This window comes from Dromiciops gliroides, chromosome 2 (genome assembly GCF_019393635.1).
Source record: "Dromiciops gliroides isolate mDroGli1 chromosome 2, mDroGli1.pri, whole genome shotgun sequence".
NCBI classification, from domain to species: Eukaryota; Metazoa; Chordata; class Mammalia; order Microbiotheria; family Microbiotheriidae; genus Dromiciops; species Dromiciops gliroides.
This window is the reverse complement of record NC_057862.1, coordinates 87,342,693-87,361,597: the sequence shown is the minus strand read 5'-3', so window position 1 is coordinate 87,361,597 and position 18,905 is coordinate 87,342,693. Positions and strand designations below refer to the sequence as shown.

General features: G+C 38.8%; 1 protein-coding gene across 1 annotated transcript in view; it reads left to right on the top strand.

The window, feature by feature from the left end:
- Positions 1-395: 395 nt before the first annotated feature.
- The window catches only part of LOC122738331 (deleted in malignant brain tumors 1 protein-like), a 34,522-nt gene continuing 16,012 nt past the window's right edge, over positions 396-18,905 (top strand). Inside the window, exons 1-5 of the mRNA XM_043980379.1 lie at positions 396-495; positions 5,037-5,184; positions 11,269-11,456; positions 16,468-16,494; positions 18,538-18,688. Coding sequence (XP_043836314.1) covers positions 396-495; positions 5,037-5,184; positions 11,269-11,456; positions 16,468-16,494; positions 18,538-18,688 — 614 coding nt within the window. The remainder of the gene's footprint in view (positions 496-5,036; positions 5,185-11,268; positions 11,457-16,467; positions 16,495-18,537; positions 18,689-18,905) is intronic.

Below are 18,905 nucleotides of genomic sequence, written 5' to 3'. Positions count from 1 at the left end.
ACAGCCATCAGGAAAAATAAATGTAACAGAAGCCCATGTCCATGAGAGAAGTTTTCTACTACCACCTCCTAGATGAAAATCCTTTAACAAGTTAAGAGCTATGCAAACAAATATGATCAACCTGGCTTCTCAGTTTTCAGAAGTTTGCCTCTCCTCTTCTCTGACCACAAAAGGAGGAAAGGAGAAGGAATTAGTCCATTATTTCACAATCTAGGTATAAAGATTCACTGATGATAGCCTGAAGGATATTGAAGAAATATTCCTATTAACAGCCTTCAGTAATACCATGTCAACTAAATGAACTCAAAGGCATTTTGCGAAGAATTTATATTTCCTTTTCCCCAGTGATAAAGAAAAGATCATATTTCAGGTCAGGTCACTATATAGCCCTCAGCATGCATACTCCAATGCTCACTCCTCAGGCTGGGCTGACAGGATTTCTGTTTAGAATGGAGAGGTCAGTGGGCTTCATCTGGACCCTCCTACTGAGTGCAGGTATGTGTCTGACCTTTAGTTCCATCCCCACCTTATGTCTTTTCTTTTAATCTCCTGACTGAAGGTTAGAAGATCTTGCCTATCAGTAAAGAACACATGTCATTCCTCTCTAGGCTGCTTCCAAAAGGCAGATAGAGGGTTAATGTAGATAAGAACTTCCCAGAAGTTAGAACTGTCCTAAAGGAGAAAAGAGAATGGGCTAGCTTGGTACTTGGTAATGAATCTTATTACTACTGGTGTCTAGAAATCCCTTGTATTTCTACAAGCTTCCACTTGAGAAATTTACACTATGTCATCTTAGTAGAGGGCAGGGAGGTGGTACAGAGGATAGAGTGCCAGCCTTGGAATCAGGAAGACCTGATTTCAAATCTGGCCTCAGATACTTACTAGCTGTGTGAACCTGGGCAAGCACTTTATCTTGTTTGCCTCAGTTCCTCATCTGTAAAATGAGCTGGAGAGGAAAATGGCAAGCCACCCTAGTATCTTTGCCAAGAAAATGCCAATTGGAGTTACAAAGATTTAGATATGACTTAAATGACTCTTATTTGAGCCTCACAACTTACTGTGAGGTCAGCAGAATAAGTACTATTATTACTATTCTGTACATAAAAGAAAAATGACGAGAAATGATTAACACTACAACTGTTCAAATCTAGCTACTGAACCATATAATCTGAGGATGCCGTCTTCTTTGGTCTGGTTATTCTTTAATCCTATAATTTCTGCTCTGGTCCTTGCCTCAAAGGTCACTAATTCATTTTCAGAAGCCCATCACTAATTAAATCCATGAAGTCCCAATCAACGCAATCACTGGGATCTTGAAGTTAGAGACTAAGGGTAATCTGAGAGTATTGCTGGAGGCATAAATGCATTGGACATTTCCTTGGATTTGCTATTTGGAACTTTTTTTGGCTAAAAGGGTAACCTATATGTGTATATTGAATAAGGGGGGAACTAAACCATGACTTTTCTGTTTACCTTGTAGCCACTTGAGTAAAAAGGAAGTTGGCTTCTGAAGTCTAAAACAAAGAATTTAATATCAAGTTGCCCCTGGTTATCATTCAAATTAACTCAAAGTGCTTTGTATTTGATCACTCAGTGAAGTTGCCTTTGTGAAGATGCATGAGATAATGTATGCCAAAGCAGGTTGCTAAACCTGAACTATTATTATCTGTATTGACCCACAACACGGTAAATCCAGTGATATCACTATTAGTAAAAGGCCAAAGTGATATTTCTTCAAGGGGAAATAGATCAATTTCCATTGCGCTTGCGAAACTGAAGGGTGACAGTTTCTTGGAAAAGTTTATTCACATAACCAAACATTTTCACACATTATTTCACTCGGTTCTGATAATAGACCTGTTAGTTTGAATTTTGCTTCTGTTTTCTCTGCCAAGGTGAATGGTAATGGACAGAACAAAAATGTCTAATACAAAAGTGAGGAGAAAGTAAGAAAACTGCTCTGGTTGGGTTCAAGTCATCAGGCCCATTCAACTCTGCTGTGCCTGGATTATGGCAAGAGTAATGAGTTTTGTTCTGGGAAGCACATTTTGAGAAAGACAGTGAGCTGAGTGAAGTGGTAGGTACCTGTAATCCCTGCAACTAGGAAGTCTGAGACTACTAAATATCCACTCCAGAGGTCTGAACTGGAGCAGGCTAAAGTTAACTGCATTGGCTGGCATTCATGTGGTGAAACTTTGAGAGGTGGGGGTCACCAGGATGCCTGGGTCAGAACAAAGCTCATGTATTGATCAGTAGTGGATGGTCCCTTCATTTCTTTTGTTTGTTTGTTTTTTGTTTTTGTGGGGCCATGAGGGTTAAATGACTTACCCAAGGTCACACAGCTAGTAAGTCAAGTATCTGAGGCTGGATTTGAACTCAGGTCCTCCTGAATCCAGGGCCAGTTCTTTATCCACTGTGCCACCTAGCTGCCCTGTCCCTTCGCTTCTTTTTTTTTTTTTTTTAGTGAGGCAACTGGGGGTTAAGTGACTTGCCCAGGGTCACACAGCTAGTTAAGTGTTAAGTGTCTGAGGCCGGATTTGAACTCAGGTACTCCTGACTCCAGGGCCGGTACTCTATCCACTGCGCCACCTAGCTGCCCCCTGTCCCTTCACTTCTAACCTACAACATAGGGAAAGTTAGTCTTTAAAAAATGCCAACAATAAACTGTCTAGAGGAGGACAACCCAGCATAGTGAGCGACCTCAAGATCATTTTATCTAAACATAAGTTTAAAGGAGATGAAGACAACATTTTTTTGGAGGGATAGGGGTTGATAATTGTTGTCAAATATTTAAAGCAGATCGCACTGGATAGGTCTTAGATTTGTCCTCTTTGACCCTAGAAGGCAGAACTCAGCGTAATGGGAAAAATTGCAAAGAAGCCAGTTTCAGCTCAATGTAAAGAAAAATGATCTGTCCCTTAAAGAACTGTCTAAAAGGAAAACGGTCTGCCTCAGGAGGTAATTGGTTTCATCACAAGCAAAATTTGGATGACTGCTTTTTTAGGACATCATTGAGGGGCCTTTTGTTTAGAGGTGTATTGCATCTGAAGCCTCCAAAGTTCTCTCTGACTCTAGGGGTTCTGTGAACTCTGAAATCAACAGAAAATACTCAATCGAATTATCAGGAGGACAACGCAAAGATCACGAGTTAGAATAAATGCTATGCTTCATAAATAACTCTGACTCCCCAAAACTTTAGTAAGCAAAATGCTGACCTATTTAAGCAGTTTTGACCTTTTCCTTTGAAAGGGAGAATTAGAAAAGAATTTTCCTTCAGATGTTGTTCCGTTGTATTTCTGTCATATCTGACTCTTTGTGACCCCATTTGAAGTTTTCTCGGCAAAGATACTGGAGTAGTTCGCCATTTCCTTCTCCAGCTCATTTTACAGATGAGGAAACTGAGACAGAGTTATGTGACTTGTCTAGGGCCACAAAGTGAGTAGGTGTCTGAGGCCAGATTTGACCTCAGGTCTTCCTGACTCTAGATCTAGTACTCTATCCACCGTGCAACCCATCTACCCCTTTTCTTCAGATACAACCCCTCTCCCCAGATATAAAGGTATGACTTCTTTCCATTTCCACAATATAGATTTGAGTAGACTTGTATTTCTAAAACATACCTAATCTCCATTTGTTTCCATCAACAGGCATTGTATGGATGGTCTCATCAGAAACAACAAGTAGTGGTAAGCATTATCTCAGCCCTCTTGGGCACCATATTTTTATTATGTCTTTCTTGTTTTTATGTCATACGCAAAGCCTCTAACAAGAGAACTCTGTATAGCTGAAATTATTTTCACAGAGGAAATGAGTCTTTTTTGCTGGGCTACTAGGTGTTGAAAGCCAATCCAGGATACTCCACACTGGCGGTGGTCCCATTTTAATTTCTGTCCATTGTTGTATGTACACCTGAATGTAGATTATTTCCCTTCTTGACATTCTACGAGAGAAAATAGGGATGAATTCTGCCCATTCCATGAAATGGTTCCTCTCTTACTTCATACTCTACTTTCCTGGGAGATGTCACCCCTGGTCTTAGGTATGGACTATCCCCAGTATAAGTTAGCTGCTCAAACTCTACTGAAAAAGTGCAAGGTAATATGTGCACCATTAAACTATTTGGAAGATTGATTGTAGCTGTGTGTAGGGGAAGGTTATGCTGCTTAAATTGCTGCTGAGACAATTTTCAGGGAGAATTGACATTTATAATAATCTCTAAGAATGTGAAAAGACACAGATGAGAAGAAATAGTTTGAATTTACCACCTGAGTACTTTAGGTCAGACATAAGGAAACCCTGATGGCCGTTGACCACTAGTATAGGTAAATAAAAGTGATAGAACACTTCTTTGGGGGGTGGGGGTAAAAAAAGTGAAGGTTTGCCCAGCAAGTTAGTTCTCCCTGAGGGTCTAACATTTGCCATTTATCTTGAAAGAACCATCCATATCTCAGCCCCAGGAAGTTCCTCTAGCTGTCCTACATGCTGGGAAAAGTCTCCCTCTTCATTTCCACCAATACACCTCCAAGCCTTAAATCCTATCTAAAATATAAGTTCCTACAGTAAACCTTTTTCAATCCCTCAAGTCAAGTACTTTCCCTTGCTTAATAATTTCCTATTTATCCTATACATTGGTTAGGCTTCTTTTGGGGGGGGGAAGTAAATATTTTGTTTGTTTGTTGTCTCCCCCATGAGACTGTGAGCTCCTTCAGAACAGGACTGTGTCTTTCCTCTTTTTGTATCCCTAGAATTTAACACAGCCCCTAGCACATAGTAGGTACTTAGTAAGTCTTTATCCACTGACTGATTTTGTCACCTTTTCCAATATGATGGGTATATAGGAAATCTAAGACTTGTTTTAATTTTAATTTGTTATTATTGGTTATCTGGAGCATTCTTTCATGTGACTGACACTCACGTTCTCCTGATAGGAACCATTTTTTAATCCCTTATTTAGAAAGACATCCTGAAAAACACTGTGTGTGTCATGGATAGAAAGCCCACCTTTCCATTACCTCCTAATTTTGTTTTGTTTTTAGCATCCCCTGGCTGTGGTGGTATTCTCACAAAGCCTTCAGGGAAATTCTCCAGCCCCAAGGGACCTACACACTCAATACCTCTCAAGTGTGTTTGGTCCATCCAAGTGGAATTCTCTCACCGAGTCTCACTGGCTTTTCCTCACCTCAAGTAAGTAGTAGAGATTTCATTTTCCATACAATCTGTTCTTATACTTCCAATGCATAGAGGTGCATAAATACATCTATCATAAGCTATTCACTGACCTTAGAACTAGAACCAACTGTCTGCCTCTCCTATAAGCAAGACCAGGAGATGTGCCAGGAATAAGAAACTATCTGGATGGCATGAATTGAGGGAGCCCCACAGCCCCACCCCCACTTGCTGTGGTGACTGAAATCTCTAATATCTTCCAGAGGCATTTGAATTTCAATTGAGTTAAAGTGTTACACAATTGCACCCATTTATATAGTGTCTTAAAGTTGTGATTTCCTCACAACAACCATACGAGGTAGTTCATGAAATTATTATTAACTCCATTTTATAGAAGTGGAAAATGAGGTTCAAAGATTTTAAATGTATGGGAATAGTAAGTAGCAAAGTCAGGATTTGAATCAGCCTCCCGACTCCAAGACCAGCTCTCTCTTCACAATAGCATACTGCCTTCACTTGGTTAAGGTAATACATGATCAGGAAATGGATTTGGGGAAAGAGGAGACAGAAATGGGAGAATTAATGGGAGCTAGCTGGAGGTAATCCAGGCCTAGAATGATGTTTCATTTGGTGAAAAGGGCATCAAGAGAGCAAAGATGAAGGAAGGACAAGGTGAAACCAAGATGGCAGCTGGCTAAAGACAAAAGGTCTGCTTCATGGTGCTGCCCTGTCTCTGTCTGGGTGCTGATGTCAAATAAATACATTTCCTGAAACAGTTCTCCTTTGGCCTCATCTTCCATTCAGAATAATGTTTATGAGACACTTAGATTTGCAGAGCACCAGACAACCCGTCAGCATTCACCTGAAACCTGACCTTTGTTATATTCTGCCTTTATTATTCTGTGGCTTGATCCTGAGAAAAACATCATAACATCTTTGTTATCCCAAACAAAGAAAGGTCTGTCTTGATAAGGAAAAAAATCTCCCAGTTCTGGAAGTACTCAAGCTGAGGCTAGATGTATCCTTAGGTCAGGGACACAATGGATATTTCCTTTAGGCACGGGATTGGTCTAGATGACCCAGAGAAGCCCTTCTATCTTTGTGATTCTAGAGTCTCTGAAGCCCAGGAAGAGACTTCCATCCCTGTACCTCATGTTCTATATCAGAAAATAATCATGATCATTTTCAAACTGTCATAGTAAGAGTCAGTCACTCAGTCAGCAATCCTTTATTAAGTTCCTACTATGTGCCAAGCAATGTGCTAAAAGTGCTGGGGAGACATAGAAAGGCAAATGACAGTGCCTGCTCTCAAGGAGCTCACAGTCTAAGGCGGGGAGACAATATGCAAATAACTATGTACAAACAAGATGTGTGCAGGATAAATTGGAGTTGGTCTCAGAGGGAAGGCATTAGAATTAAAAGGTAATTAGAATTAAAAGTGTTACACAATTGCACCCATTTATATAGTGTCTTAAAGTTGTGATTTCTTCACAACAACCATACGAGGTAGTTCATGAAATTATTATTAACTACATTTTATAGAAGTGGAAAATGAGGTTCAAAGAAGGGAAGAGCTTCTTTGAAGGCAGGGCTTTAGTTAAGACTTGAAGGAAGCCAGGAAACCCAGGGAGCAGAGATGAGGAGGGAGGTATGAAAAACAGCTAGTGAAAAAGATGAGAGCCAGGAGGTAGAGTGTCATGTTAGAGGAAAAACAAAGAGTCCAATGCCATTGAATCATAAAGTATGGGGAGGAGAATAAGGTGTGAGAAGACTGGAAGGGTAGGAAAGGGATAAATTATGAAGGGCTTAAAAAGAAGAGCCAACCATGAACAAAAATGAAGACTTCCCTCTCTTCATGATTATTCCTTCAAATCCTCAGTGGAAAAGTAATCAATAGGAAAACAAGGATCTCTAACAAGAATTTATATATCTGTATCTGTATCTATATCTATATCCATATCTATATCTATCCATATCCATATCCATATCCATATCCATATCCATATCCATATCCATATCCATATCCATATCTATCTATCATCTATCTATCTTTTTTTTTTGTTAGATTGGTCTGCATTGTCACCATTGCCTAAGTCTTATTCATGATGTCTAGCGCATAGGTCCTAGAGATAAGTGATGAGAACATTTCTTTTCTTCACTAAATCTTCCTTGGTTGTCTTATCATGGTATGGAAATCTTTCTCAAGAGGTCAGTAAGTCAGTCAGGAAGCATTTATTCAGCATTTAATGTGTCGGGCACTGTACTAAGCACTCAGGTTAAGGAAAGAAAAAAAAAGGCAGTCCTTGCCTTCAAGGAAGGTTGTGGGTCCCCCCTCATTATAGGTCTTCAAGCTAAGTCTGGAAGACCCCTTGTTGGATATGTTGTAGTGGTGATTCTTTTTCTGGTACATATGGGCTAATGAAATGGTCACTGAAATGAATTAATCAACAGACAAACATCTGTGAGAAATGAAATTTTCTCTTCTATTTAATAACTAATTATTGTATTAGGAACAAAGTTTTTCCCCTTTCCTATTTCCACATCCAGAAACCAACCAGCTTGGGAAATTTATTATTTTATTTTATTTTGTTTTATTTTGTGGGGGCAATGAGGGTTAAATGATTTGCCCAGGGTCACACAGCTAGTAAGTGTCAAATGTTTGAGGCCATATTTCAACTCAGGTCCTCCTGAATCCAGGGCCAATGCTTTATCTACTGCACCATCTAGCTGCCCCCAGGAAATTTCTTGTAGAAATTTCTCAGTTCAAGGTCTAATCAGACAGTAAAAGAAATTCTAAGTTTGGGCTAATGGGTATATGCCTGCTTATTGTGTATGCTCAGACAGGTCCTGGGAAAATGATTCTTTCTATTATCAAGACAGGTGATAATGGTAATTGATGTGTCTTTGACCAAGATTTGAGTGATGTAAGTCACATATCTCAAGATAGCCCACCTTGCATTTGGTTAACTAATAAGAGGTGATTAGGCCTCCCTCAGGTTATCAATGAAAGGATGGTCTTTGGCCATCTCTCTCAGACCAAAGACCCCTAATAGTGGTGGAGTCACGGATTATTTGTCTTTTGGTTTGAGAGAGAAAGCCAATGATCATCCTTTTATTAATAACCTGCTGGCCTTATTTGAAGTCTTTGTTAAAACTATTCCAGTCAAGTACACACTTTGGAAGATCATATGAAATTGGAAGGGATCAGAGGATGGGCTGGTGACATACTGGGTCTTGGTTGTCCAAGGAACCCCATAGGTGGCTACAGAGATACTCATTGCCAAAACACTGGCCATCAGGTGATTCATTTTTTTCCAGGCGTGATGACTCATGTCATACAGCATATGGAATGTGCGTGATCTGCACTGATGAAGAGAATACTCATATTGATGAAACCCAAAGTCTTAGAAGTTTTGGAGCAAGTTTTGTTTTGTTTTGGGCAAGACTTGTGATTTCCATTTGTCCATTCACCTTTGGTGAGCAAACTCTATCTGCTAAAGCAGATCTCATACCTCTTCTGCTACTTACCATCTTAGAAAGTTGTCTGAGATGATGAGAGATGACAGTAATTTGCTCAGTCACATAGCTACGATGTGTTTACAAGAAATAATTAAACCCAGGTCTTCTTCATTTCAAGGTTGGTTCTCTTTCCAGTACTCCATGCTGTTTAATACTTATTATATATAGTGCCTGGCACAAAGTAGGTGCTTAATAAATGTTGGTTGACTGACTGACTTTCAAGAAATAGAAGACCAAAACACAGTATACTTTGTTATACCTACGAAATATAAGAATACATTCTAAAGTGCTCTTCCTTTGGCGGAGGGCTTTCATTTGCATTCTTATCAGAGCCCCACAACAACCCTAAGGAAAATGTTATTAACTCCATCCACTTCATTGATGGGTCTTGGTTTTCTCATTTGTCAATTGGGAATAATATTCCTTACTTCAGAGGGTTGTAGTGGCAAGCTGAGATAACTTTATGTGAAAACTCATAAAAATAATGGAAGCTTTAAACAAAGTGATATGATATTAATAACAAATCCAAAGATGCGAAGACTTGTTTAACAGTGAATTGGTGGTAGATCTAAGATTGATATATAGGTATTCAGGAACATCTAGCCTGTGCTCTATCACAGAAATTCACACTGTATATATTTCTATATCTACTCTTATCTCCTTCTATTAGAATATAAGTTCTTTGTGAGTAGAGATTGTTTTATTCTTTGTACTTATATAACCAGCAACTAACACAGTCCCTGGCATATATTAGACACTTAATAAATACTTATTAATTGATTTAGAGATAGAAGAGACTTTAGAGACTACCAAGTCCAATCCTCATACTTTACAGCTGAGGAAAATGAGGCACAAAGATGTTAAGTGAACTGCCTGGGGTTACATAGGTGGTAAGCATATGATATAGGATTTAAATTTGGGTCTTCCTGACTCAATCACAGTGCTCTATGCATTATGCCACCTTCTTGTATTTGCATACCTATGAAAAGATCATAAAGTTTCAGTCAATAACTCTCAGGCAGGAAGGGGTTCAAATGAGATGCAAAAATCTCTAAGGGTAAAATGAGGCAGTTTGAAAGTAATTACAGTCACAGAAAACTCATAGGTGGATGAAGGGTAGAAATAGTCAATAAAGACTGATACACAGGGGCAGCTAGATGGCACAGTGGTTAAAGCACTGGCCCTGGATTCAGGAGGACCTGAGTTCAAATCTGGCCTCAGACACTTGACACTAGCTGTGTGACCCTGGGCAAGTCACTTAATCCCCATTGCCTGCAAAAAATAAAAATAAAAAAATAAAATAAAGACTGATATATATCTCAAAAAGCAGTTTTTATTTTTGCTTCTCTTATTCCTTAAGCCAAATCATTCAGTGAAACATCCTTACTGAGGCAGTGTGTTATAAGGTAGATTTGGTTTTGGCATATAAAATAAACTTCTGTAGTTTTTGAAGGTGGGAACATCATAGCTTTTCTGGGCCTTAGTCTTCTCATCTGTCAATTGTGAAGTCCTTACTTTATAAGGTTGTAGTGGGGAGCTAAAGAGATAATTTTATGTCGAAACCTTTTGATACTAATGAAAGTTCTAAACCTATAAATGAATGGTGGAGGGACTTTCCAGTAAGGGAGTGCCTCACATCAATGAAATCACAAATATTAGATTAAGATGGCCTCCTTTTCCCTCCTTGTGCATGTTTCTGTAGATATATGTGTATTATGTGGCATGTATATCTATAATGTACATGTGTATGCATAGGCATGTGGTATGTATGTGTATGTGTGGTGTATTTAGATAATTAACAGTGATTAGCCAATGTTATTCATTGCATGGAAACAAAAGTGGGGCACTAAATGTGGTTTCACAGAACCTGGCTTCTAATCTTAACTTTGCTACTTATTAGTTTCTGTGACTTTGGGCCTATTATCCAATCTCTTTGGCTCTCAGCTTCCCAGTCTGATCAATGCAGAATTTGTATTTGGATTGGCTGATTTTTTAGGATTTCCAGCTCTAAATAATGTGGTCTAGTGATGTATGCTGTATGCCAGATAGAAATTATTTGGGAGTTACTCATTATATTTCTCCACATATTATTAATGTTAATACAGTGGTTGAATAATGAGAACATATCTACAAATTGACTTGAGAATCAAAGTTTGATCAAACTAGACTGCCTTTCATGAGAGTATTTAAAGTGCATTTTTTCGGACACATAGCACAACACTCCACACTCATAAAACCTTATCCATTTTTGATGTGGAGCCACTTCCCAGGGCCAAGGACTTTGGTGGCACAACAATGCTTTCCTAGGTCATCAGTAGCAGATGCTATTGGGGGGCAGGAGCTGTTTCCAAGACAGCTGTAGTTATTAAATTGCTTGTGCCATGGAGTTGCTTCCTAAGATGATGGCAACAGGGGTTTGGCGAGAAGTTAGACCTGTAGTTCGCGACATTGTTATTTCCAGGTTATTGGGCATAGAGTGCTGAATTACCCCTCTTATGAAATTCTAGTAGATGGGAAAGTGTTTTTTCGAGGAGAATGACATTAGTCAGACTTTATATTGATTTTTTTTATCTTCACATTCAGTCTAAGCTGTGCCACTGAATATGTTGAAGTATTTGATGGGACCCCGACTTCCCGTTCTTTGGGGAAAATATGCAATGGCCTCTACCTTACATACCAATCATCTGCAAACATCATGACTGTAGTGTTCTCTAGAAACTCGAGCCACTCGTCTACTTGGTTTGATGGTTATTACTATGCTGAGCTGGAAGGTAAGTGTGGGTGACCTTAAGAAAAATCCTGTCACCCAGGACAAAACTACCGCACGAGAAGCACATTGATTTTGGTGTTGAGCAATTCAAAACCATAGATCAACCAATGTTCTGGAATAATTTGGGAGGCTCTTGGATCCCTAGCATGAGAAGAAGGAGAAGGGAAGAAGTCTACTTCAATAAGATGATCAATATTCAAAAGTAAAATATTTGACCCAATATTAAGATGTTTTAAAATATTCAGATGTTTAGTGTGGTATAGCCTTGCTGGGTGTCTTCCCTACCTCAATTTGATATTCCATTCAGATGTCTGTACAACATACTCCTATAATTTCATTAAAGAGAGGTGTCTAACCATATAATAAGCCCTTTGGAATGTATGAATATATTATATAAATCTGTATACATATTTATGCTTATATGTACATATTTATATATATAAAAATATGTACATACATAATATACAATATAAACATATGCATGTGTATGTGTAAAATATATACACATGTGTACACACATATCAGATGCTATGGCATAAAGTTACTTCTAAACCCTAAATCTGTCTTTTAGGCCAGGGAACACATATTTATTAATTTGACAAATATTTATCAAGTCTCTATGAGTTGCTAAGCAATGTGAGAGATACAGAAATAGCCTGACACTTGAAGCTGTCAATGAGGAGCTTATTGTATAGTTGGGAAACATATGCAAAAGGTACTAACAATACAATTTGGGGTTGATATAAGGAAACCCTGATTAACAATTAGAGCTTGAATGAGTTTCCTTGTCTACTAATGAGTTCCCCTTATGGGGAAACTTCTGGAGTAGGGATTGTGTAGCTATATTCTGGGGATGTTATAGAAAGTGTTGCTGTTTGAAATATAGGTTAGACTACATCCCTTAAAATGCTGAGATTCTAAGGATATGAGATTCAGAAGGATGATGACACAAGGCATGTAATAAGCCAGTGTTTTTCTTTCTTTCTTTCTTTCTTTCTTTCTTTCTTTCTTTCTTTCTTTCTTTCTTTCTTTCTTTCTTTCTTTCTTTCTTTCTATCTATCATATATATGTATGTGCATGTGCATAGCATATGTATATGCATGTGTATACATATGTATATATGTGTATATGTGCGTATATGTGTAATACATACAATAATTTCTATTCAAAAAGGAAAAGAAAACCAATGAGCCAAAGAAGGTTTCATTGAGAAGGTCACACTTGTGCTAGTTTTTATTTTATTTATTTATTTATTTTGCCGGGGGTGGGGGGGGTGAGGCAATTGGGGTTAAGTGACTTGCCCAGAGTCATACAGCTAGTAAGTGTCAACTGTCTGAGGCTGGATTTGAACTTAGGTCCTTCTGATTTCAGGGCTGGTGCTCTATCCACTATACCACCTAGCTGCCCCTGTGCTAGGTTTTAAAGACTGATAGCATTTAGATACCTGTAGAAGGAGAAGGGAATTTCAGACAAGATGGTCAGAGGTGCCAAGTCAGACATTCAATGGAGTGTCTGGCCAATACTGAGAGCAGAAAAAAAGAGGAGCCTCCTCCATGGTTCTTTGTAGATTCTCTCTATATAGGGCAAATAGCATAAGATGGTTTTTTAAAAAAAAGAATTCTGGATTCATTGGAAAAATAATTTAAATGATCTCAGTTTCAGTTTTCTATAAGGTCACTTTCAGCTCTAAATCTCAGATTCTATATCTCTACTAACTAGTCAAATAACAGGATTAACTGATTTTGGGGGGTGGGGTGGGGCAACAAGGGTTAAATGACTTGCCCAGGGTCACACAACTACTGTCAAGTGTCTGAGGCTGGATTTGAACTCAGGTCCTCCTGAATCCAGGGCCAGTGCTTTATCCACTGTGCCACCTAACTGATATTTTTTATCACTAAGTTAATGAGTTGTTGGATGGTCTTCTCTAAAGTCCAGCCATAAGATGTGGACAATAGACTGGACAATAGATCATCTAGAAAAGATCTGGAGGTTTGAGTTGGTCTATCTCTTAATATGTGTCCAAAGGGTGATATGATAGATAGGGAATTAAATATAATCTTAGGCCCCAGTAAGAGGCACTATGTGTAGGAATAAGGAAATGATGTTCCTATTGTTCTATGCCCTCCTCAGACCCCATCTGTAGTACTGGGTTCAGTTTCATGTGCCACATTTTAGGAAAGGCATTGATAAACTGAAGAAAATCCAGAGGAGGGCAGGTAAGGTGGTGAAAAGCTTTGATGTTATTCCATACAAAGATTGACAGCTAAAGGAACCGGTCATGTTTAGCCTGGATGAAAGGAAGTTCAAAGGAGGCACAATAGCTTTGATTTTCAAGCGTGTGAAGAATTATTATGTAGAAGAGAAGTTAGACTTGTTCTTCTAAGCCCCAGAGGGCACAATGTAAGCAAAGCATGGAAGTCACAAAGAAGGAAATTTAGGCTTGATATGAGCAATAATTTCCTTGTGATTAGAACAATTCACAGATGAAATAGGCCATTTTAAGCAGATTGTACCAATGTCCCTGAGGCCCTTTCCAGCTCATAGAGATAGCCTTTGTTCCAGGAGCAGAGTAGTTCTCTTTGTGTCAGTGGCCTCCTGGATGACCAGATATGGCTCTTCTCTCTGCATCTCTGAGGGGGTAGAGCAGAGAGATAGAAAGAATTCCTAGGTCAGCCCTCCTTCCCTCATCCCCTCTGCCCTTGTAGAGAACCTGTGATCCACAAAAGTTACCAAATGCCTTAACAATAACTGGAGGGCTTTACTTAGCCTGTAGGAAAAATTCAAACCAACAAACATTTATTAAGTACTATGTACATCTTAAATATAGTATAAAGATCTTATGCTTTACTCTAGGGAGCACAAACATATAAGATAATATAGTCCCTGACTTCAGAGGGTTTACACTTTAATAACTTTCTTCCACGTTTAAAAAGTACATGGAACAAAGTTCATGTTTATTGCAATTTACTGCAATTTGCACGGCCAATCTTAGAAGGAGTCAGAATAGATGTGATTTGAAAAGTTGCAATACTTTCCTCTTACCCAATTTTCCTTGGCATCTAAAGCAAAATGTCTCATCTTTGTGAATTGAGGCACTGAAGGCAGCCTGCTCATAGTAAGAATTTAATAATTTTTCAGGGGCAGCTAGGTGGCTCATTGGATAAAGCACCAGCCCTGGATTCAGGAGCACCTGAGTTCAAATCTGGCCTCAGACACTTGACACTTAACTAGCTGTGTGACCCTGCATAAGTCACTTAAGCCGCATTACCCTGCAAAAGCCAACAAAAACAAATAATTTTTAAATGAATTTGAGTGACTGTTTTTATCTCCTTAATAGTTCTGACTTCTAGGTAGAAATGGAAATTTATCATATGTATTTTTTAAAAATTACATTTTTGTTATTTGTTCATTTTCATTTTATGAGAAGACCTGTATACCACTGGGACAGAATGATACTAGATTTACTTCCCCATGTGTTTCTGTGATGAGTAAAACTAAATATGTGGTTGCCTTATTCCTGTCCCAAGCTAGGGAAAACTAGCTAGAGTTTACTTATAAATTAGTAGCTTTAGCACCATGTTTTGGCATTAATCATTTATTAGTGAAAAAGAGAACACCTGGGTCAGAAAGCCAAGAAAAGACATATCTAGCCTAGCATCTTCAACTTCACCCACCACCAGCCTGTTCAAACAACAAACTGAGAGGGGAAGTCCTTCCTGTGTCCCTGGAAGAGGCAGTCCTTACACACTGCTTCAAGCTAATTGGCCAGCATGACCCAAATCCATTGGTTCACTGGACTTGAGGGTGGCCCTGTGTTGAGGTGAGCTGAGAACAATACTCTCTTCAAAGTCAGGCAGGTGTGTTTTCAATTGAATTAACTTTAAGTAGGTTAATCAGTGAAGTCAATCCAATCAGTCCAAATCAATAGAGGCCTTTGAATGTTGGCAAAAGCCCATTTTTTTCTTACATTTCCTCAGTACTTTGCAGACCTACCCTAAATAGAATCAATTTTTATTATTCCAGCCTGGGCTGATACAAAATTAGCAAAGTTCCCCAGCTTTGCTCTTGGTGTTCCATCTCCCACTTCAATCCTAGGTGTTCTCCATTTTGTACCATATTCTTACAAATACCTGCTAAAAAGATGTTAGCTGCAAATAAATCAAAGTGTGACTATTATTCATGTCCATATGGACATTAATAGGCCTCTAAAATGACAAAGAGGCCTTCAAGACTCAAATTAATGATGCTCTTCTAACAATGAAATTATAGACAATGTAGCTGATATTTGCAGGCAATGGATTTTACCTTATATAGACATTCATATCATTCCACTAATCTAACTTGTGTAACCCTTTAATTCTAATGCAGAAGACAGAGGGCAAAGTTGAACTCCTTGAGGGCACAGACTTGTATTTATTTTTGCATACATAATGCATGGCATGTTAGGGTGCCAAATCAATGCTTGTGGAATTGAAGTGTGCCTACAGATTGGGAAGGAAGGGTCTTCCCAGATATTTACTAAATATCTAGGGTTTAGAAGCTGGGAGAATCCAGTCCCTTAATTGTGCATGGAACTAGAAAGGAGATGGCCTTGGGAGAAGAAGACTAATAATCTGAGAAGGATGAAATGAATTATGGAATTTCCCCAGGAAGTAAAAATGGAAGGACTTTGGAACTAGTGAAGACATTTGACTGCTTCTGGGCAAGGAGAGCAAAATGAAGAAGAAGAAAAAGAGCAAAGAGAAAGGAATGGGGCTCAGAGAGAGATAAAGTGTGCCAATGATGGATATTCTAGGATATAGAAAGAGGAGGCAAGGCCTAGACAGAAACTTGGATAGGTATGGTACCTAGCTACATGAAGGGAAAGTGATCATTGGCTATATAAGTTCTTCCTTATGCTGAGGCTACCACAAATGGAGGCCTTAAAGTCTTATGTAAAGCTCAGAGATCTTTCATGAAGAAGAATGATCTAAATCCTAATATTGACTTTTCCTGTTGTTCTTATCTTCTAGCTTCTACATTGATCACAGTCCCAACAAGTAAGTAATGTTTCTTTTCTTGAGTTAAAACCATGCCACAGTAAGGAAGTTCTTTGTGGATTTCTGGTAATCTTTGTGTATGAAGGAAACAGGGTAGCAGAAGGATACAATAATAATGCCAGTAATATGAGGTTTTTAAAAAAATTTTCTGGTTGTTATGTCTTGTGCTTAGTTCCTGTCTCATTTTTCTCTCCCCTCTCCCCCTGCCAAGTTTAGAGCTAGCACCCAAATCTATTAGAGTAAGATGTAGGCAGTATGGTGCCAGTCTTGGGACTAAGGAACCCTGATTCTGGGAAGACTCAGCCATTAGTTACTTGTGTTGCTTTGCTGTTCTTTAGTTGTTTTTAAGTCATGTCTAACTCTTCATGACCCCATTTGGGGTTTTCTTGGCAAATATACTGGAGCGGTTTGCCATTTCCTTCTCCAGACAATTTTACAGATCAGGAAACTGAGGCAAATAGGGCTAAATGACTTGCCCAGGGTCATATCACTAGTAAGTGTCTAAGCTCATAATTGAATTCAGGAAACTAAGTATTCCCAACTCCAGGCCCTGCACTCTCTCCAATATGCCATCTAGTTGTCGCTAGTTACACTTAGCTATGTAGCCTCATAGCTTAAGAATGACTAATAGAGCACTTGGCTTAGAATCAATAAATCCTGGGTTTGAATCTTGCTTTTGACACATTCAAGCCATGGCAAGTTATCCTTTCTTATAGACACTTTCTTCATCTATGAATGGGGATAGTAAGACCTGTAGTACCTCCTTTACAAGGCTTCTGTGAGAATCAAATGAGAAAATGGATGTAAAGTGTTTAAAAAAGTATCAAAACACTTTACAAATATTGGTTATTACTATTAACTTCTCTGTGAATAAGTTTCCCCATTTATAAAGTGGGAATCATAATATCCATTTTACAAGTTTATTTGGATAAGACCTGTGATTTCATTTGTACAGGAAGACCCTAACCCTTTTTTGACCAATGCAGATTGGTGCTGTTCTCCAAATTAGAATCTAAGAGAGTGGTCTAGAGGTATTGGGAGGCTAAATGACTCACCTAGGGTTACACAGTCACTGTTCAGGCCTTGTATTCAGGTAGGTTCAAATTCAAAGGCAATTCTCTATATAGTGTACCATATTGCTTCTCTACTAAATAGATGCAGAAATGCTTTGTTAAGTATGTGTCAAGATAATGGAATGTGGTAGATGAGGGGATTTAGCAGATACTCAAGGGACTACCTGGAGATTGATCTAAACTCATTGAATTGGGTGAGAGTGACTGACTGCTGACTCACTTGTAAGCACATCTGGCTGGTACTTAAGAGGGTATTGTTCTCAGAAGCTAAAAACTTTAAACTTTACATCGAGACCACCCTCAGGTCCAGTGAACCAATGAATTTGAATGATGTTAGCCAATCAGCTTGAAGAAACTCCCATTTCTGGGAGGAGGACATGAAGTAGGAAGCAGACACTGGTGGAGGGCTTCTTCCTTTTTTGGTTCCTGACCTTGCCATGGCAAGTCGGATGATGGGGTCTCTTAGAAATAGTTAGATTTTTGCCTTTCTCTCTGATCCTAATGCTCTTTAGTAAATATTTAAACACTTAAATACTCTTGCTAAAGCTTATAATTTATTGGCCACCACTCATTAGATTTTAGATGGTATAGCTAGAATTTTAGCCCCTTACAAGTATAAGTGATTATCTCTTTATCTTCTCTCTCTCTCTCTCTCTCTCTCTCTCTCTCTCTCTCTCTCTCTCTCTCTCTGTAGATATATTCACACACACAAATATATTGTTGTTCAGTAATTTCAGTCATGTCCAACTCTGCATAACCCCATTTGGGGTTTTCTTGGCAAAGATACTAGAGTGGTTTGCCATTTTCTTCTCTAGCTCATTTTTTATAGAAAAGGAACTGTGGCCCTAATAGGTTATTTATTTAAGGTTTCACAGGCAGTGATGGAATCAGGACTTATGCCCAAATGTCTTGACTCTTTCAATTTTACCACATTACTAACTGCTCCTTCTCCCCTCTCCTCCCCCCATAGCTGCTCTACCATGTGGAGGTTTACTCCTAAAGCCTAAAGGGACATTTTCTAGCCCATCATATCTGGAAAACTATCCACATAGTGTGCAATGTGTCTGGGAGATTGAAGTGCCAAAGACCTACCGGATAAGCCTTACCTTGAAAACATTTGAGTAAGTGAGAAGAGAACTGGATTGTTGCTATTAAGAAAACTCTCAGTTCATCTTTACCAGGGGAGGATATTAGTTGGTTTGTTGGTTATTGATTTCTATCAGATTTGGAAAGTTGGGTTTTGCATTTCATTGTCCTAAATTATTCATATGGAAACTCCAATCCTTTCAGAGTGCTGGTGTAGGAGTAATAAGACTAAAATTAGCCAAATGGGAATAT